Source organism: Phycodurus eques, chromosome 15 (assembly GCF_024500275.1).
Source record: "Phycodurus eques isolate BA_2022a chromosome 15, UOR_Pequ_1.1, whole genome shotgun sequence".
NCBI lineage: Eukaryota > Metazoa > Chordata > Actinopteri > Syngnathiformes > Syngnathidae > Phycodurus > Phycodurus eques.
In genome coordinates, this window is record NC_084539.1 from 23,672,226 (window position 1) to 23,693,619 (window position 21,394).

At 51.2% G+C, this 21,394-nt stretch overlaps 1 protein-coding gene across 3 annotated transcripts; it reads right to left on the reverse strand.

Moving 5' to 3' along the window:
• Window positions 1-535: 535 nt before the first annotated feature.
• cfap53 (cilia and flagella associated protein 53) lies at window positions 536-12,283 on the reverse strand. Of its 3 annotated transcripts, none has more exons than XM_061699330.1 (8): window positions 11,531-12,283; window positions 9,212-9,502; window positions 8,427-8,600; window positions 6,025-6,328; window positions 5,580-5,816; window positions 5,231-5,447; window positions 1,828-1,930; window positions 536-1,748 (listed from the first exon to the last, which is right to left on the reverse strand). In XM_061699330.1, the coding sequence occupies exons 2-8, from the start codon at window positions 9,421-9,423 to the stop codon at window positions 1,487-1,489; spliced, it is 1,509 nt and encodes a 502-aa protein (XP_061555314.1). In that variant the 5' UTR covers window positions 9,424-9,502; window positions 11,531-12,283; the 3' UTR covers window positions 536-1,486. The 3 variants fall into 3 exon arrangements, with proteins under 3 accessions (XP_061555314.1, XP_061555315.1, XP_061555313.1); XM_061699331.1 differs by having other exon boundaries at window positions 5,604-5,822; XM_061699329.1 differs by having other exon boundaries at window positions 5,580-5,822.
• Between the last annotated feature and the right edge of the window lie 9,111 nt (window positions 12,284-21,394).

Consider the following 21,394-nt stretch of genomic DNA (forward strand, 5'->3'; position numbering starts at 1 on the left):
AACGAGGGCTTACCTTTGCGTAGTGCTGATGATAAAGTGCGCTCATGTCGGCCTCATGCGTCTTGTGGAGGTCGGCGGCCCCCCCACCGTATCCCGCCCCCGACGCTCCCTCGGCAGGTATGAGCAGCTCTCCGGGCGCCCCGCCCACACTTTGCCAGCACGTCAACCCTGGCGTCTCATCAGCGCCGCCGTCCGGTGGACGCGTGCGCTGCACAGGGAAGTCGCCCGTCTCGTGACGTCGTCACGCACGCGCGACACTTGAACGCTTTCTCTCCACAATTCGTTCCAAGCAAATTGTCAGGATTTTCTGGTTTTCAGTGATTGCCTTCAAACATGTACGCGATCCTGTGCAGAAGTGGACCCTCGCTATCGGCGCCAATAACCAAAATCCGCGGATAATGGACGTCATCGGCATTGAAGAAGTAAAACCAGAAACATTCAGGAACAAGCGGGGGAAGTAGCACCAGTAAGCATTTTCCACGACAAACCCCCCCCCCCCCCCCCCCCCCAAAAAAAAAAAACATAACTAAACCCACCAAAATGTGTTTTTTTTTAAATCCAGAATATTCTGTAATAAGTGGGGAATGCTGGCAAGAAGCCTTTTCTGCGAAAACCGGGGGTTGGTCTGCCGATTTCAGCAAAAATCATACACTTTACTTATTTTCTAGTATGGAAGAGTTATAAAAGGCTTGATCAAGTGATATCGCTCAACCAGAGAACAATAATCAGCAAAAGTAGGTGTGAGGGAAAACTGACCCATTTATGATGAACCAATGGGTTAGTTACATCAAGTAACCTCACACTGAGATACACACACAAAAAGTAGAACGTTGTAACCAGCAAGATTAGAACTCGTTTGTCACAGTTTGAAGAATACATGCCAGAGAATATTATTATACTGACAGTTTGCATACCAATATTGATTCTTTTGAGATAAGTGCCGTGAGTTCGATGGCAATTTCTGCTGGCTCATCAAATGGTGTTTTTTTTTGTGTTAGCTTTGAGCTCGTGACCAAATCCCCTCATTGAAGAGCCTGGAAGCAAATTGTTAGATTGTTCGAACTTTGTTTCCCCCAATTATCGGAAATTGTGCAGCCGACACCATTTTCAGGAAGTTGTTGGCGTTATGAAAAGTGTGTTGGAGTGGGCCAGCGCCGTTGCCGTGCCAATAAGGATTGCCTTGACTATGGCTGCCTCAAATTTCAAATCCTGAGGAACTTTTGGAAAATAGCTTCTTAAGCGTGGCTCTGTCAGCACTGGACACGCCTCAAAAAGTTGCTAAATTCAAATTGTTTTGATTAATTGATTTTTATTTTTTTTTTACCGTTATTGATCAAATGATATTTTGCGGGGGGGAGCCACGTCTAATTTTGGTCTGAGCTCGAATACAGCTTGCGATGGAAGAGTTTGCCACCCCGAATGAAGTGATTTCAGCTTCACTCTCACAACCTCAACGATGACGACGACGACATACGCTCGCTCGCTTTCATCCCGATTCTTCTCCATTTTGCGGTGAAAACACGGCAGGCTCCCGAGCGCCGCTGGCCAGCGCGCTCCTGAACGGGTGCGAGACGCCGTCGTTGGGCCGGGCCAGGACTTGTTCTTTCTTCTGCAGTTTTTGCCGCTCCATCTGCTGCAGCCGCTGCTGCATCCTGAACTCCTCTTCCTCCCGTTCCCGCCTCAGATGCTGACGCTGCTCCATCTGCGCCCGCAGCTCCGCCTGGTACGCCAAGTACGCCTGACGCTGCCTGGGGGAGGGGGCGGGGGGCGAGTGTCAGGCAAACCCCCCGCGACCGAGTTCAATCAGAGACCTATCGGCCCACGCACCTCTTCGACGCCTCCTCGTCGGCCCGCTTCATGTCCCGCGCGGCGGCGTCCTGCTCCACTCGCTCTTTGGCGATGTCTGCGCGCCTCTGAAGGTCACGTTGCTCTGCAAGACAACGAGAGCCCAGAGTCAACCTAAACCGGGCAATGGGAACCGAAAGATTCGACCCCTTTGGGTTGACTCTTGGCTCTCATCACAAGGTTAAAGTTCATTCTTTTGGGTACTCATCACCTGGTTTAAGTTGACTCTATTCAGTTCTCATAGCCTGGTCTAGGTTGACATCATGTAATTTCAGTTGGGTCTTTTGGCTGTCATTCCCTAGTTTAAAATTGATACACTAGGTCGTCATCGCCTTGTTGACGTTGACTCTTGGCTCTCACCATGAGGTTTCCTTTTGATCGGAGCCCAGAATCAAGTTAAACCAGGCGATGAGAGCCAAAATACAACTGAACCTACAAGTTGAGAACAAAGATCGTCAACAGAAACTACTCTATGAGAGTCAAGGGAGTTGACTTGCACCAGGCTTTGGGAACTATTGACTCTAGTTCCCAAACCCGGCGATGAGAGCCGAGAGTCACTTTAAACCTTGCGATGAGAGCCGAGAGTGTCCATCCACAACCCCGATTCCAATGAAGTTGGCACGTTGTGGTAAACATAAATAAAAACAGAATACAATTATTTGCATGTTCAACCTATATTTAACTGAATGCACTACAAAGACAAACCAGTTCAGGGCGTACCCCGCCTCCTGCCCGATGATAGCCGGGATAGGCTCCAGCACGCCCGCGACCCGCGTGAGGAGAATCGGCTCAGAAAATGGATGGATGGACACTACAAAGACAAGATATTTCATGTTCAAACTGATCAACCTCATTGTTTTAGCAAATAATCAATAACTTCAAATTTGATGGCTGCAACACGTTCCAAAAAAGCTGGGACAGGCTCATGTCTACCACGGTGTTACATCACCTTTGCTTTGAACAGCATTCAATAAACATTTGGGAACTGAAGACACAAATCGTTGAAGCTTTGTAGGTGGAATTCTTTCCCGTTCTCGCTCGATGTACAGCTTCGGCCGTTCGACGGTCCGGGGTCTCCGTTGTCGTATTTTACGCTTCATAATGCGCCACACATTTTCAACGGGAGACGGGTCTGGACGGCAGGCGGGGCCAGTCCAGTACCTGGACTCTTACTACGAAGGCACGCTGTTGTAACACTTGCAGAATGTGGTTTGGCATCGTCTTGCAGAAATAAGCAGGGGCGTCCGTGAAAAAGACGTCGCTCGGATGGCAGCATATGTTCTCCAAAACCTGTATGTAGGTTTCAGCATGAATGGTGCGTTCACAGACGTGTAAGTTACCCACGCCATTGGCACTAACACAGCCCCATACCATCACAGATGCTGGCTTTTGATCTTTGCGTCCGTAACAGTCCGGATGGTTCTTTTCCTCTTTGGCCCGGAGGACACGACGTCCACAATTTCCAAAAACAATTTAAAATGCGGACTCGTCGGACCACGGAACACTTTCCCACTTTGCGTCGGTCCATCTTAGATGAGCTCGGGCCCGGAGAAGCCGGCGGCGTTTCTGGGTGTTGTTGATCAATGGCTTTTGCTTTGCATAGTAGAGTTTCAAGTTGCACTTAGGGACGTAGCGCCGAACTGTATTTACTGACGTTGGTTTTCTGAAGTGTTCCTGAGCCCACGCGGTGACATCCTTTACACATCGATGTCGGTTTTTGACGCAGTGCCGCCTGAGGGATCGAAGGTCACGGGCATTCAATATTGGTTTTCGGCCTTGCCGCTTACATGCAGTGATTTCTCCAGATCCTCTGAACCTTTTATGGACCGTAGATGATGAAATCCCTCAATTCCTTGCAATTGTACGTTGAGGAACATTGTCCTTCAACTGTTGGACTATTTTCTCCCGCACTTGTTCCCAACGAGGTGAACCTCGCCCCATCTTTGCATGTGAATGACTGAGCAATTCAGCGAAGCTCCTTCTCTACCCAATCGTGGCACCCGCCAGTTCCCAATGAGCCTGTTCCCCTGCGGGCTCTTCCAAACTGGTGTTGGATGAGCAATCCTCCACTTTCTCATAGTCTTTTTTGCCAGCTTTTTTGAAACGTGTCGCAGGCATAAAATTCGAAGTTAATGATTATTTGCTAAAAACAATAAAGTCTCTCAGTTTGAGCATTCAATATCTCGTCTTTGTAGTGTATTCAATTAAATACAGGTTGAACATGATTTGCAAATCGTTGTATTCCGTTTTTATTTAGGTTTAACACAAGGTCCCAACTTCATTGGAATCGGGGTTGTAAACCAGGGAGCGAGAACCGAAAGAATCGAATGGCACTAGGTTTCCATCGCCTCGCTTAAGTTGACTGTCGGCTTTCATTATGAGCGAGTAAAATCAAAAGTCAATTCTTTGGGCTCGCTCTCTCAACTCTCATTCCTTGGTTTCGGTTGACTTTTCAGTTCTCGTCGCTCGGTCTCGGTTGACCTTCTCGGCTGTTAAAAGTTTAGTCTGAGTTGAGTCTTTTGGCTCGCTCAGAATCAGAATCATCTTTATTTGCCAAGTAATGTCAAAAAACACAAGGAATTTGTCTCCGGTAGTTGGAGTCGCTGTAGCGCGACAACAGACAGCCATTTCACGGAAAATACTTCGGAGACATAAAAACGCAGTACGGAGAGTCACTGAGCAATTAAAGGTCACCGGTAATGCTGATACGTTTTTTTTTTTTTTTTTTTGGACAATTGTGCAAATGCACTCTAATCAAATTGTTTAAGTTGATTCTTTCGGTTCTTATTGCCCGGTTTAGATTGACAGCCTTGATTTCCATCGCCTGGTTGACGTTGACTCTGGGCTCTCGTCAAAAGAAACCTTGTGATGAGAACCTCGTTATCACAAGGTTCCTTTTGATGAACGCCAGAGTCAATTTGAACCAGGTGATAAGAACTGAAAGATTCAAACAAAACCTTTTGATGATCACTGAGTCAACTTAAATGTGGCCATGAGAGCCACAAAACTCAACCTAAAGTACACAGTGAGCCAGGAAAGTCAACTTAAATGAGCCGATGAGAGTAAACATACTCAACTTAAACCAGGTGATAAGTAGCGAAAAGGTCAACAAGGTCGACCTTGGGACGAGAGCCAGTAAGAGGCAACTTCAAGCAGCTGACGAAAGCCAAAAGTTGTTCTTTTCTTCCGCGAAACATGTACCGTGGCCCAAAAGCAGCGGTACGGACCGTACGGCGGCTTGCCTGTACCGTGCTACAGACTCAACCTAAACCGAGCGATGGGAACTGCAAGAGTCAATAACTTAACCTTCGCGACGGGAGGCGAGACGGTTAGCTTGACCTCAACGTGACGAGCGTTTTAAGACGACAAGCGTTCCACGTCCTACGTTTCTGCGCGGTCTGCAGTCGTCGGGACTCCACGACGTCGTTCATCAGTCGGTTCCTGGCGTCCCGCTGCAGGAGGTTCTGCCGTTCGCGTCTGTCCCACGTCTCGTTCATCTTTTCCGCCATCATTTGCTCCATCTGCTCCTCGTCCTTCTTGCGCTTCATCCTCTGCTCGGCCAAATACTGACGAAAGCGCAGCTGCTCGTCCCTCAGGTCCACCTGCCGGGGCGACGGCGGATAAGCACGGACCCCCGGACACGACGTCAGCAAAAAAGTCAATTGTGTCTACGACTTAGATAAACAGCGAACCCCGCTACATCGCAGATTTGTCATCTATTTCTGTTTGTATACGTTGCTGGGAACAAGGTGGGGCACCCTCTTGTGCGCGGTCTCCTGCTGGGCTCGACTCTCGCTCCGGAGCATCTGCTGCAGGATGCTGTTGTCCATCTGGAGCTCGTCCCGCTCCTCCTTCGCCACACGCTCCATCTTTAGACGCAAACTGTCGTCCAGCGCGCGGCGCCGGGCCGCCTGGGCGTCCTGCTGCAGCCGACGCTGGCGCTGTCCCCGTTGCTGCAGATCTTGCATTTCCTGTTCCTGCGCACGCACACAGTGAGCTCAGCGCGCACGCACGCACGCACGCACGCACGCACACACACACACACACACGCACACGGGTGTGCGCACGTTGAGTTGGGGCCAAAACTGGCAACCGCGAAGGTGGCCTAAATTTCAGAAACGCGTCACGATTGACTGACTGACTGACGTCACATCAGGACGACGTAGCGTCACCACCGACCTGCCGGCCCGCTTCCTCCTGCCGCCTCCGCCGCTCGCGCGAATCCGAATCGTCTTTATTTGCCATCTGCCGGCACAGGAAGTCCATTTGCATCTGGCCGCAGCGCCGCGCGTCGGTCGCCTCGCGCCTCTCGCGCTCCTCCTTGGCGCGGGCGTCGGCTTGCCACAGCCGGTGGAAGGCGTCGTCCTCGCGCCGCCGCAGGCGGGCGCCCTCCTGCTGGCTGCGCAGCTGCGCGCCTCGCTCCTCGCAAACCTGCGAAAGTTGCCGCTTGCTCTGCGCTTCACGGAGCTCCTGGCACTGCTCCCTGGGCACAGGCGCCGTTGGGTGGGTTTTTTTTTCTCCCGTGCCGCGGCAGCCACGCTTTCATCCTCTTGAGGAAGAATCGCTTGGCAGACTCGCAAAACCCGCGAGTGCGGCAAAACAGACGACGTGCTTGCTCAACCCTCTTCCAGGGAAACTCGTTAAAGAGCCATTTTTAATCTTAAAACCTTCAATCTTAAATATTGTAAACTTAAACGCTCTTCCAGCTTCCAAGACAGCCGTTATTCGACCCTTACTCAAAAGACCCCACCTCGACCCTGAGAGTCTTTGTAGTTATAGGCCGGTGCCAAATCTCCCGTTTATTTCAGAAATTCTCGAAATTGATCCCATGGCCTCGAGGGAACTATTTGAACTTCAGTCTGGATCGGGAGCAGACCGCTCTACTGAAACGACCCTCGCAAGAGTAACGAACGATCTTTCACTCGCTACGGATTTACGACACCTCATCAATCCTGTTACGACTCGACCTCGGCGCCGCCGTCGATCACAATTGTCCTACGAGATCGCCTCGAAACACGAATCGGTATTACAGGCCCAGCGCTTTCTCGGTTTGGATCTTATCTCTCGGGCAGGACACGGCACGTAGTTCATGGTAACGTGACCTCCGAGTATTCTAATGCCACTTGCGGAGTCCTGCAGGGATCGGTACGCGGCCCTCTTTCGTTCACTATGACTATGCTGCCGCTCGGCGACATCATACGCATACGTAAGATTGTCTTTCGGTTATGCCGACGATACTCAGCTGTACATGCCGTTAAAACTAAGCGCTAATCTCGAGACGTGTCTCGTTGAGATTCAACAATAGATCTCCTGTAACATTTTGCTCGTTAACCCTGACAAAACTGAGCTGTTCATCATTGGCCCTGCGAGAATTTGGGCAAAAGCACCGTTACCCAGTGACTCAGCAAAGAATCCCAGCGTTATTTGACCGAACTCTCTCCTTTTCTTCGGGCGGCTGCGGCTCGGTCGGTACAGCGGGTCATCCAGTGACCGAGGGGTCGCCGGTCCGAATCCCGGCTCCGATTGTCCGCGTGTTGAAGTGTCCTTGGGCAAGACGCCGAACCTTAATTTGCTCCAAGTGGGTTTGGCAGCCCCTTGCGCGGTGCATTGGTGCGTGAAAGGGTAAACGTGAGGCTTTGTAAAGCGCTTTGGCGCAGTCCGTTTACCTTTCAAAACGTGCAGCTTTCTGGTCTTCCCACGTCCCGTATTAAAAGCCTGCATTTAGTACAAAACACCGCGGCGAGACTTCTGACGAGCACGAGAAAGTTCAATCATATTAGCCCATTCTGGCCAACTTGCATCGGGTCCCGATCTACTTGAGATGCGATTTTAAGGTTCTGTTACTTACTTGTAAAATATCACGTGTTCGCACCCGTGTGTTGCAACACGCTGCTCTTTTGGTGACTCTGAGAGCCAGAAAGAAGTCAGGCTCTCGAGCAATTTCTATTTGGGCTCCAGTAGTCTGGAAAACACGACCTATTAGAGCTGCCACCTCAGTAGAAAGGTTTAAATCCCAATTTAAGACTTATTTTTACACTTGGAGTTAAGTTTGAGTTGAAGTACACGTGGGCCCGTTTCACTGACGCCGCCCCAAACCCGCTTCGAGCTGTCGCTGTGGCGGATTCTGCACCGACTGACCGGGCCGGGTCCGGAGGCAGAAGCACTTTCCCCGAGTCTAGCTGTGGCGCTTCATCTCTTGAAATGGACTCTTATGCCACCGTAATGAACTTTGTACAGCGGCGGCGCTAAACGTTGCCCACCCGACATGCTTTGCAGCCCGCTCATCCCGGAAGACGCTATTTCCGAGCGTCGCCCTTCAAACGCCAGCGCGTAAATGATCCCGACGACTCAAAGCCATTCCGCTCTTGTCTTCGAAGATACATTTGTAATAACCAATAGTCGCCGCAATTTGACAAATTCGTACATTGATTCCTATGTCAAAATAAGAGCCTCGATGTTGCTGTCTGCTATTGTGTGAATGAAAAAGGGCTGTCTCATAACAGACAACATCATGATGGAGGCTGGAATGACAAGCATAGATAATTGAGTGGTCACCAGCATGTGTGCGTAAATCCTTGTACCTGAACTGCTGGTCCAACTTTTGCGCGACCAGTTGTCTCCGCTGCGCCTCCCTGGCGTCCTGCAGACTTTTGGCGCGGTCGCACACGCGCGCCTGCCTCTGCGCCGCCGTCTCGCGCTCGCGGCGAGCCGCCGAGACCAGCTGTCGATCCTCCTCGTCCAGAAGCTCGCGGAGCCTGAAGACAGACCGCGCGCACGCGGGGGGACCGGTCACTTTCAGAAAGCATCGACAGATGGAAATCGGCGGAAATCGAAATGATGGAAAAAACACAAACCCCTCCGCCGCCATAAGGTGACGGCTCAAGGAGGGGCCAGATGTTATTATTTTGGAATTTCATTGAAAGTCAAGAAGTCAGAAGTTACTCGCGAGTTACTCTTTACTTGACTGAGTACTTTCTCACTCGAGTCAATATGTGGTGTACGACTTTTTACTTTTGCCTGAGTCATCTTACTCCAAAGTAACAGGACTACGACTTGAGTCCAATATTTGGCTACTCAACCCACCTCTGTGTACACGGTCCGTGGAATGCATTATTATTATTATCATTATTATCACCGAGGTCACCAAAGTTAACTGTTCGTTACGCCGGCGAGCCCCAACGAGCAAAGGAGCTCAACAGCTCGCTCCGCGTCAGTGTCGTGGTTTAAAACGTCAGCACCTCCCCTCCGGGTCGTCGTGCGTTAGTCCCCACATGACACGCGCGCACCGTGGCCGAGCTAACGAGATCGCAAGCTAAGGAGCGAAACGCCTTTCCCGGCACCCCGGATGCCCCGCCCCCGCCCCCACCTTTCGCGGCGCTCCCGGACGGAGAAGCCGCGCTGCATCAGGACGTCGTCCGCTTCCCGCCGCACGGCTCGGCACGCGTGGCGATCGTCGGCGGCGCGCAGCCACGAGTTCACGACGCCCGCCGCCCGGCGCTCCGCGGCGCAGTCGGCGGCGCGCTCCCGCGCCTCGTCCCGCTTCTGCCGCAGCAGTGCGTCGCGGCGCGCCGGAAGCATGGCGAATCCCGCTTCAGTTGCCCCACCTCGTCTTCGTCGCCGTTGTCCGCTCGCCGCGCCGGTGGCGGCAGCGCAGGTACTGAAAAACACACGATCGCAAAACGAATCCAAAAAACTAAACAAATCATTGACACAAATCACACCCAGAAAACACAAATCAAACAAATCACAAAAAACACACAAACGACAAGGTGAGCGCAGCTGTGTACACACACACACACACACACACACACAATGAAAACGTGCAACGACTGAGAACTACGTTGAACTGAATGAACCCGAAATCACCCAAAAACAAAACATACATCAAACACACAAATCACAAAAAACACACAACTATGTCGAACTGAATTGTGGAGAGTAAAAGTCCAAAGTGTGTTACATTATGATGTAAGGCAAAAAATTACTCGAAAATAAAAAATACTCAAGTGAAAAGGGTGTTGCATGATGTGACAGCACAATTTATCCCCAAAAGGACTGAAGAAGAAACGATACCATTATTCCATTTATTCAACAAAAGTACTCCAAAAAATTAAAAAGTATGTTGCATATTCGCTTGGATTAAAAAAAAAAAACTTTGTTTTTTGGAATATTTTTCTGTCTCATTTTCTCCCGTGTTTTCGGACTAATTTTTTTTTCCTAATGCCGAATAACAAAGCATCTGTGCGACTCAAAGGCGGGAGTGTCTTAAGCCCACATCGAAATCAAACTAACGTCGCTTACGACGGCGTCACTTACGCTTCGTAGGTTCTCGCGCGAGTTCGACGTGTCCCGATAAGACCGAACAAATTGGTCAGAAAAACTTGAAAATAATACTCAGAAAAACGGGAGGTTTTTTTTGTAATCCGAGTGAACGCAATACGCACAATTTAGGGCCGAAAATCACTCGAGAAGAAACTCGACTTTTACAAGGTCACAATTCATCCATCCGTCCGTCCATCCATCCGTTTTCTGAGCCGCTCCTCCTCACGCGGGTCGCGGGCGTGCCAGAGAAAAGCCACCCGGGCACGGGGAGAACACGCAGACTCCGCGCAGGCGGGGCCGGGGATCGAACCCCGGTCCTCAGAACTGGGAGGCAGACGCGCAATTACTTTACAGAAATACCCAAGTAAAAACAGAAAGTATTATTTTGCATTCACACTTCTCCGACAAGTACAATTAATACAAAAATAATCAAGTCAAAAGTATGTTGCAATAAAACTACTCGGGATAAGTACAATTCACCCCACAAATGACAGAAGGTACCATTTGTTCTTCAAAAAAAAAAAGGAAAGTACGCAAGTCATTTTTGCCAGAGGCGTTTGAATGCAACATGCTTTTCAAAGACTTGGACGACTGCGACAAGGGACATTTTGGTCGAAAATGACCCGAGTACTTTGACCCCGTCTCGTTGACTTGACAAAAAGATGCACTTGCTCATTGTGAGTGTGGACGCATTTGGGACAGCGGGAAAACAAATCCTTTGATGGACTTCATTGGAACTTCGCTTGCTTGCACGTGATTCCAATCGGCTAAACTAACTTTGAATATTTGCTTCTTTTCCAGGACAAAAGTGTAAAGTTGCGTCCGTTTCACCCATTTTAATCCCTTAGCAACCGAATTTTTGGGGGGTTTATTCTCAGTGGGTGGCAAGGCGGCCGACCGGTTAGAGCGTCTGCCTCACAGTTCTGAGGACCGGGGTTCAAATCCGGCCCCGCCTGTGTGGAGTTTGCATGTTCTCCCCGTGCCTGCGTGGCTTTTCTCCGGGCGCTCCGGTTGCTTCCCACATCCCCAAAACACGCATTAATCGGAGACTCTTAATTGCCCGTAGGTGTGAACGTGAGTGCGAATGGTTGTTTGTTCCTATGTGCCCTGCGATTGGCTGGCGACCGGTTCAGGGCGTACCCCGCCTCCTGCCCGACGATAGCCGGGATGGGCTCCGGCACGCCCGCGAGCCTCGTGAGGAGAAAAATGGAGGAATTATTCTCAGTGGATTTCTTTTGTGTCATTCGACGTTCTTTGTTGGTTTGACTCTGTATTTTGGGCCATTTTATTTGCGCTCACGAAAAGATAAATCAACTAACAGCAACAAGAACAATTCACTTTTTAAAGTGGGCTTTGGACTCACCTGGTCCTGGTCCAGGTCCTGGTCCAGGTCCAGTTCCAGGTCCTGGGTCGCGGGTGACTCGGGCGGCGGCCTCAGCTCGTTTCAGCTCGGCGGCGTCGCCACGGTGACGAGTAAACAGGAACGGTGACGTCACCTCTAAATCCAAGGACACTCGCGGGCGCAGCGTCGGGACCACGTGACGGGACCACGTGACTTGCGCGGAGCAAGGCGCACGAGCTGCTTGTGCGTCACCGACTCATTTGCATACTGGGAAACGACAGCCGAGAAATGCAAATTACAGAACAAGTCGTCAAACAAACGCAGAAGAAATGGAAAAGCGAGCAAAAGACGCAATGGACAAAACAATAAGAAAATTCAAAAGCGTAACTCGAATTGACAAATAAGAAAAAGGCTGGATAAATGCAACAGAGTGAATACAAAGGAAAAAGAATAGAACAGAAAAATAAAAACAGATTGGAAAATAGAGAATAAAGAGTGAATTCCAAGAAAAAAAAGCTGAAAATATATGAAATGCGACCAGAACGGAAAAAATAAACAAAAGTAGAGTGAAAAGATCAAAGCAGAATTGACAGAAAAACTGAATATAAAAACAAAAGCAGAACAGAAGGAATGGGGGAAAAAAGTGAGGAAAAAAGAATGAATAGAACAGAAAAACGAAAGCAGAGATCAGAAAAAGTACAATAGAAATACAAAAGCAGAAGAAAGAAAGAAAATAGGAAGGAAAAAGAAGAATGGAAAAAGAAAAGCACAGAATAGAAAACAAAAGCAGACTAAAAGAAGGAAAGGCGTCAACAATTGAAGACTGGCTAATGTTGTTTGCTTTGCTTTGATTGGTTTATTTGAGCAACCAATAGAAGGAAACCGGAACTTTAGAAAAGAGGCTCAAAGTCTTCCCTCTCAAGTCCGAGTCCGGGCCAGAGTCTCGGTCCGGCCGTGTGCGCTTTCGTGCAGGAATTCAAGAACCAGGAAAATCACTTCCACCAACTTGTTTTTGTTGGTTTTTTTTTTGTTTTTTTTAACTTCCATGGGTTAAAAAACAAACCCAAAAAAAACAAAACCATTTTTTGTTTTTGCTCGTGTCGTCATCCAAACTTTGAAATACTGTACATGCTTTCTCTGGATTTCAAGCTGCCCCATCGGTTTTTGTTTTTCTGGGGAGCAGATGACACAGCGGGCCCCTTCGGACAGGGTTCTTCGAAAGGGCTGTCCAAACCTTTTTTTTTTTTTGAAATAAACTTTGCTCCGAGGGCCGCATTCACTGAAAAGGATGGCGGTCACTCTGAAATTCTTTGACTTTAACTCATCAAACTCATCCATCCATCTTCTGAGCCGCTTCTCCTCACGCGGGTCGCGGGCGTGCCGCAGCCCATCCCGGCTATCGTCGGGCAGGAGGCGGGGTACGCCCTGAACCGGTCGCCAGCCCATCGCAGGGCACACAAACAACCAGTCACACTCACAATCACACCTACGGGCAATTTAGAGTCTCCAATTCATGCATGTTTTTGGGATGTGGGGGGAAAGCGGAGTGCCTGGAGAAAACCCACGCAGGCACGGGGAGAACATCAAACTCCACAGAGGATTGAACCCCGGCCCTCAGAACTGTGGGGCAGACACCCACCGTGCAGCCCAAACTCATCCAATCCATAGTAAATATCAAAAGTCTAAACACCCCTGCAGCCTATCCCGAAAGGCAGACGACACCCTGAACTGGTCACCAGTCAGTCGCAGGACAAGGACAACCATTTGCACTTTGGTTGGTTCTTTTGAGTGTACTGAACCACTAGAATCAGTTCATTGAAAAGATCCGTTCACTGAATCGTTCAGTTCTTTCCCACAGAATCATTCAAGCGCTTCCTCGTTCATCCCAGAGGTTCACGTTCACCGAACGACTATGTGTTGTTGTCATGTATGGTCAAGTAAGAAAGGCGGGGAGAGGAGTCCACCGTTGCCATTTTGTGGCCCGTTTGTTTGTTGTGACATTTGTCTCCTTTTGATGATGTAAAGGTCGGGTGCGCGTCCGTATCGCACTCGTGTCTGATTTATAGCCACTTATGAAAGAGGCCTCGGTCAGAAATGGAAAAAATTGGAACTGTTCATGTTGACGGAGAGAGAGAGAGAGAGAGAGAGAGAGAGAGAGAGAGAGAGAGAGGATGCATGGGGGTCACGACCCCTCACTTTTAGACACCCACACGGTGCACTTTTTATTTATTTATTTAATATAAATATAATAGTGTTGCAGGCCATGTCAAATGTTAATTTCAGTAAATGGAATGGGCTGTTTATCAAGAAACACATACAAATATGGAAGGTGGGCCGCAAATGGTCCCAGGCCATAGTTTGGACACCCTGGTTCTAAACAGACTCATTGTTTTAGTAATGAATGAAAGCTAATTCCCGGCCGCCTCCCCGGCACGTCCCGCCGGGAGGAGACCCCGGGGACGACCCGGGACACGCCGGAGAGACTACGTCTCTCGGCCGGCCCGGGAACCCCTCGGGATCCCCCCGGAAGAGCTGGAGGAAGTGGCCGGGGAGAGGGAAGTCTGGGCGTCCCTGCTAAAGCTACTGCCACCGCGACCCGACCTCGGAGAAGCGCTAGAAAATGGATGGATGAAAGTTAATGAAGGGGAAATTGACAAATTGTTTGCGTAGAATGAACTTTCAGTGTACAAAGTGAAATTTCAGCCTCACACTTACTGAATCAAATTTATGTTCACATTGCTATTGTCCACCAAGACTGTCGTCTTTATATGTACCATTTTTCAAATTTAAATAAGTTATTTCATTTTAATGTAATTGTCTTTCAAGTCTCTAGGGTGACACCATCTCAAGCGTCTTTGCGTAGTCTGAAATCTTGGTCGGTGCTTTGCTTCTCCAAATACTGCTGCCGTAAAGGATCGTGGGTAATGCATCTTTTCCTTTGGCAACGGTTGCTCAGGAGTACAACTTTTGCTTCAGGCAGCTTAAAGGTTGCATCCAGTCACCTTTCCTGAGCATTTTTAGAATTCGCCTATCCAAGTACTTCCGGGGCCATCCCGCTCTGAGGAAAGTTCTGAAGCAAAAACGAGAACGCAGAGAGACCCCAGTGATCGCACATTCGTCGGCTGACTGACAATGGCGATTGAGTCTCTCCTCGCCTGCGTGCCAGGGCCTCGCGGTACCTCAAGCGGAGCATTTTCCCACTACGCTCACGCCACTGCTGACGTGGCTGAAAACCAAGAACGACTATGCAGTCATGAAATGATTTTGACTCCATTTATTTGAACATAGCAGAAACATATGACATAAGAGTCCACCTAACCAGCGTGGCCGCGCCAGCCGCCACGTTTCATCATTTGCCTCGTTGGTGCCTTCCGTATCGCGGCTTCCCACATCGTTGTCTTCCTCGTCGGGGGCGCCCTCGTCACTACCCCCCCTTAACATTGTCTTTCTTGTGACGGTTGCCATTTTCTTCATCGGCGCCGACCTTGCTGGGACTGCACTCATTGCGGCCGCGCTTGTCGCGATTATTTAGGACAGTCATTCGTCTTGTTGGTGCCGGCCGCACAGTCGTCTTCCTCGTGGTGGTTGCCCTTGTAGTCTCCATTGTCGCTGCCCCTTTGACCACCTTTGTGCCCACCCTGTTGCCCTGACAGGAATGGCCACATGAATTGTTTTTGAAAGGGCAAATGTATATGGGACAGCAGGGGCTGAACCCAGACTATTGGTTGTTACTGGTGCTGTGACTGGGGAAGTTTTACTGATCAATTGGGGAGAAATTTCTGAAGGGCAGACATTGCGACTGCTGCTGTGGCCATGGTTCTTGAGACCTCCACGGTGGCTGTAGCCCTTCTGACCTCTGCGGTGATTGTAATTCATGGGGCCGACGCGATGGCCATGTCCGTAAGTACGTCCATACTTTGGCACTGGAGAGGAAGAGGTTTTTGGAGAAGGAGACTTGATAGCAGGGGCTGAAGTCAGACTACTGGTTGGTTCAGGTGTTAGGACTGGTGCAGTATTGAGCGATTGGGAGGGACCTTCTGGTCCTTGGGACCATCAATACATAGTCATCGGAGACTTAGTCGTCACAGATGGGGAAGGAATTGTATCAGAAGGGGGTGTTGTAGACCTGACACCAAGGGCTGAAGATACACTGCAGTTTCTCAATTTTGAGACTGAAGAAGTTGTAGTGAGTAATTGGGAGGGAGATTCAAAAGAGTGGACCCGTTTACCTCCATGGTGGCCATGTCCCCTGGGAGTGACTTATATTGTCAATGAACTTGCAGTGAGCGATTGGGAGAGAGATCCTGAAGGGCTGCCTTTGTGACCCCAGCGGTGGCCCTTGTGACCACCATGTTTTGGATAAGTAGTAATCACAGATTAGGACAGAGTTGTTTCAGAATGGGATTACGAAGACCTAATAGCAAGGGCTGAAGCCAGACTAATGGAATAAGTGGTGAGTAATTTGGAGGGGGTTTCTGGAGGCCTTGTGGCCCCAGCGGTGGCCATGGCCCTTGTGACCCCTGCGTTGGTTTTGGCCCTGGTGACCTCCATGGTGGCCCTTGTGGCCCCAGCGGTGGCCGAGGCCCTTGTGTTCCTGCCCACCAGTTTGACCGTACAATGTCTTTGGAGAAGTAGTGGTTAGAAATGGGGAAGGAGTTGCATTTTCTGAAGGAGACGTTGCAGACCAAAGAGCAAGGGTTCGCATCAGACTATTGGTTGTTTTAGGTGTTGAGACTGGAGAAGATTTGGAGGGAGCCTCTGAAGGGCAGCCCCTGTGGCTCCAGCGGTGGACGTGGCCCTTGTGACCTCTGTGGCGGCCATGGCCCCTGTGGCCCCAGCGCCCCCTGTGGCGGTCGTGACCATGTCCACAAATATGACTATTTGTTGTCATTGTAGTAGTAGTAGTCGTCGTCAGAGATGGGGAGGGAGTTGTTTTGGAAGGAGATGTAAACCTGATAGCAGGGGCTGAAGCCAGACAATTGGTTGTTCTCAGTGGTGAGACTGGAGAAGTTGTAGTAAGCGATTGGGAGGGAGCGTCTAAAGGGCTTCCCTTGTGGCCCCGGCCCTTGTGGCCCCAGCGGTGGCCCCGGCCCTCGAGGCCCCAGCGGTGGCCCCGGCCCTCGTGGCCCCAGCGGTGGCCCTGCCCCTTGTGGCCCCAGCGGTGGCCCTGCCCCTTGTGGCCCCAGCGGTGGCCCTGCCCCTTGTGGCCCCAGCGGTGGTCCTTGTGTTCCTGCCCACCAGTTCGACTGTACACCGTCATTGGAGAAGTAGTGGTCAGAAATGGCGACGGATTTGCATTTCCTGAAGGAGATGTTGCAGACCAAAGAGCAAGGGTTGGAATCAGACTGTTGGTTTTAGGTGTTGAGACTGGAGAAGTTGTAGTAAGTGATTGGGAGGGAGCATCTGAAAGGCAGCCCTTGTGAGCCCAGCGGTGGCCCTTGTGAGCCCAGCGGTGGCCCCACCGGTGGCCCTTGTTGCCCTGCCCACCAGTTCGACCGCACATTGTTTTTGGAGAAGTAGTGGTCAGAAATGGGGAAGGCGTTGCATTTTCTGAAGGAGATGTTGCAGACCAGAGAGCAAGGGCTGAAGTCAGACTATTGGTTGTTTTAGGTGTTGAGACTGGAGAAGATTTGGAGGGAGCCTCTGAAGGGCAGCCCCTGTGGCTCCAGCGGTGGACGTGGCCCTTGTGACCTCTGTGGCGGCCATGGCCCCTGTGGCCCCAGCGGCCCCTGTGGCGGTGCCCTCTGTCGCGGTGGCCTTGACCCCTGTGAACATGACCATATCCACAAATATGACCATTTGTTGTCATTGAATGATGAGTCAGAGATGGGGAGGGAGTTGTTTTGAAAGGTGATTTAGACCTGATATCAGGGGCTGAAGCCGGACTATTGGTTGTTCTCTGTGCTGAGACTGGAGGAGTTTTGTTGAGTGACTGGGAGGGAACGTCTGAAGGGCTTCCCTTGTGGCCCCAGCGGTGGCCCCGGCCCTTGTGGCCCCAGCGGTGGCCCTGGCCCTTGTGGCCCCAGCCCTTGTGGCCCCAGCGGTGGCCCCAGCGGTGGCCCTTGTTGCCCTGCCCACCAGTTCGACCGCACATTGTTTTTGGAGAAGTAGTGGTCAGAAATGGGGAAGGAGTTGCATTTTCTGAAGGAGATGTTGCAGACCAAAGAGCAAGGGTTGGAGGCAGACTATTGGTTGTTTTAAGTGTTGAGACTGGAGAAGATTTCAAGGAAGAGTCTGAAGGGCAGCCCCTGTGGCTCCACCGGTGGACGTGGCCCTTGTGACCTCTGTGGCGGCCATGGCTCCTGTGGCCCCAGCGGCCCCTGTGGCGGTGGCCCCTGTAGCGGTGGCCTTGACCCCTGTGTCCACAAATATGACCATTTGTTGTCATTGTAGTAGTAGTCAGAGATGGGGAGGGAGTTGTTTTGGAAGGAGATGTAAACCTGATTGCAGGGGCTGAAGCCAGACGATTGGTTGTTCTCAGTGTAGAGACTGGAGAAATTGTAGTAAGCGATTGGGAGGGAACGTCTGAAGGGCTTCCCTTGTGGCCCCAGCGGTGGCCCCGGCCCTTGTGGCCCCAGCGGTGGCCCCGGCCCTTGTGGCCCCAGCGGTGGCCCCGGCCCTTGTGGCCCCAGCGGTGGCCCCGGCCCTTGTGGCCCCAGCGGTGGCCCCGGCCCTTGTGGCCCCAGCGGTGGCCCTGGCCCTTGTGGCCCCAGCGGTGGCCCTTGTTGCCCTGCCCACCAGTTCGACCGCACATTGTTTTTGGAGAAGTAGTGGTCAGAAATGGGGAAGGAGTTGCATTTTCTGAAGGATATGTTGCAGACCAAAGAGCAAGGGTTGGAGGCAGACTATTGGTTGTTTTAAGTGTTGAGACGGGAGAAGATTTCAAGGGAGCGTCTGAAGGGCAGCCCCTGTGGCTCCAGCGGTGGACGTGGCCCTTGTGACCTCTGTAGCGGCCATGGCTCCTGTGGCCCCAGCGGCCCCTGTGGCGGTGGCCTTGACCCCTGTGATCATGACCATGTCCACAAATATGATCATTTGTTGTCATTGTAGTAGTAGTCAGAGATGGGGAGGGAGTTGTTTTGGAAGGAGATGTAAACCTGATAGCAGGGGCTGAAGCCAGACAATTGGTTGTTCTCAGTGGTGAGACTGGAGAAGTTGTTGTAAGCGATTGGGAGGGAGTGTCTAAAGGGCTTCCCTTGTGGCCCCAGCGGTGGCCCTGGCCCTTGTGGCCCCAGCGGTGGACTTTGTGAACTCCACGGTGGCCGAGGCCCTTGTGTTCCTGCCCACCAGTTCGACCGTACACCGTCATTGGAGAAGTAGTGGTCAGAAATGGTGACGGATTTGCATTTCCTGAAGGAGATGTTGCAGACCAAAGAGCAAGGGTTGGAATCAGACTGTTAGTTTTAGGTGTTGAGACTGGAGAAGTTGTAGTAAGTGATTGGGAGGTAGCATCTGAAGGGCAACCCTTGTGGCCCCAGCGGTGGCCCTTGTGGCCCCAGCGGTGGCCCTTGTGGCCCCAGCGGTGGTCCTTGTGGCCCCAGCGGTGGTCCTTGTGGCCTCTGTAGCGGCCATGGATCCTGTGGCCCCAGCGGCCCCTGTGGCGGTGGCCTTGACCCCTGTGATCATGACCATGACCACAAATATGACCATTTGTTGTCATTGTAGTAGTAGTCAGAGATGGGGAGGGAGTTGTTTTGGAAGGAGATGTAAACCTGATAGCAGGGGCTGAAGCCAGACAATTTGTTGTTCTCAGTGGTGAGACTGGAGAAGTTGTTGTAAGCGATTGGGAGGGAGTGTCTAAAGGGGTTGCCTTGTGGCCCCAGCGGTGGCCCTGGCCCTTGTGGCCCCAGCGGTGGCCCTGGCCCTTGTGGCCCCAGCGGTGGCCCTGGCCCTTGTGGCCCCAGCGGTGGCCCTGGCCCTTGTGGCCCCAGCGGTGGTCTTTGTGAACTCCACGGTGGCCGAGGCCCTTGTGTTCCTGCCCACCAGTTCGACCGTACACCGTCATTGGAGAAGTAGTGGTCAGAAATGGTGACGGATTTGCATTTCCTGAAGGAGATGTTGCAGACCAAAGAGCAAGGGTTGGAATCAGACTGTTGGTTTTAGGTGTTGAGACTGGAGAAGTTGTAGTAAGTGATTGGGAGGTAGCATCTGAAGGGCAGCCCTTGTGGCCCCAGCGGTGGCCCTTGTGGCCCCAGCGGCGGCCCCAGCGGTGGCCCTTGTGGCCCCAGCGGCGGCCCTTGTGGCCCCAGCGGTGGCCCTTGTGGCCCCAGCGGCCCCAGCGGTGGCCCTTGTGACCTCTGTAGCGGCCATGGCTCGTGTGGCCCCAGCGGCCCCTGTGGCGGTGGCCTTGACCCCTGTAATCATGACCATGTCCACAAATATGACCATTTGTTGTCATTGTAGTCGTAGTCAGAGATGGGGAGGGAGTTGTTTTGGAAGGAGATGTAAACCTGATAGCAGGGGCTGAAGCCAGACAATTGGTTGTTCTCAGTGGTGAGACTGGAGAAGTTGTTGTCAGCGATTGGGAGGGAGTGTCTAAAGGGCTTCCCTTGTGGCCCCAGCGGTGGCCCTGGCCCTTGTGGCCCCAGCGGTGGCCCTTGTGTTCCTGCCCACCCGTTCGACCGTACATCGTCATTGGAGAAGTAGTGGTCAGAAATGGCAACTGATTTGCATTTCCTGAAGGAGATGTTGCAGACCAAAGAGCAAGGGTTGGAATCAGACTGTTGGTTTTAGGTGTTGAGACTGGAGAAGTTGTAGTAAGTGATTGGGAGGGAGCATCTGAAGGGCACCCCCTGTGGCTCCAGTGGTGGACGTGGTCTTTGTGACCTCTGTGGTAGCCCCAGCGGCCCCTGTGGCGGTGCCTGTGACCCCTGTGACCATGTCCACAAATATAACGATTTCTTGTCATTTTAGTAGTCCGCGATGGGGAGAGAGTTGTTTTGGAAGGAGATTTAGTTGGAGCTGGGGAGGAAACTATGGTTCCTAAAGAGGATGTAGACCTGATTTCAGAAGTTGGAGCCTGACCTTTGCCTATCCCAACGGTTGCAGGGATCATCACTAAAGTAGCTGTGTCCGAAGATGTTTTAGACCTGCTTGCAGTGGTTGGAACCAGACTACTGATTGTCTCAGGTGTTGCTGTGAATAGAAAAGGTTTTCCATATGTTGCTGAAATGGGAGGAATAGTTGTCAAAAAGTTGGAGGGAATTGTTCCTAAAGAGCTAATTGTGGTGGTTACATACAATGCAGTCACTGGAGAAAGTAGTCCAGGTGTTGGTAACACTGGATAAGTTGTTTCAGGTGTTTCCATCACTGGAGTCATCGTTGGAACTTGGGGAGTTATACTTGCCAAAGCAGATTTAGCTAGGATTGCAGTGATTTTATCTGAATTTATGGTTATTTTGGGTGTTGCAGTTACTGCAAAAGTAGATGTCGAAGCTGCAGAAGGAATTATTCTCTGATGGGACATAGACAGGATTTGAGTAGATGGAGTCAGACCGATGGTTGTTCCAGATGTTGGAGTGACTGAAGACATTGTCACAGGAGCTTGGGATGTTGTAGCTGAAGCAGATGTAGATGGGACTGCAGTGAGTGGAGCAGGACCACTGGTTGTTACAGGCATTGCTCTCACTGCTGAGGGAATAATCTTACCTAAATTGGATGCAGCTAGAGCAATGATTTTTCCGGGTGTTGCACTCCCTGGAGAAGCTGTCGTTGGAGCTTGGGAGAGAATCATCATTGCTGAAGCGGATGTAGATGAGATTGTTGTGGTTGGTGCCGGACAACTGGTTGTTTCGGGTGTTGCTGTCACTAAAGAAGTAGATTTCAGACCTGCAGAGTGAATTGTCCTCATCAGATGGTATGGAGACAGGATGGCAGTGGATGGAG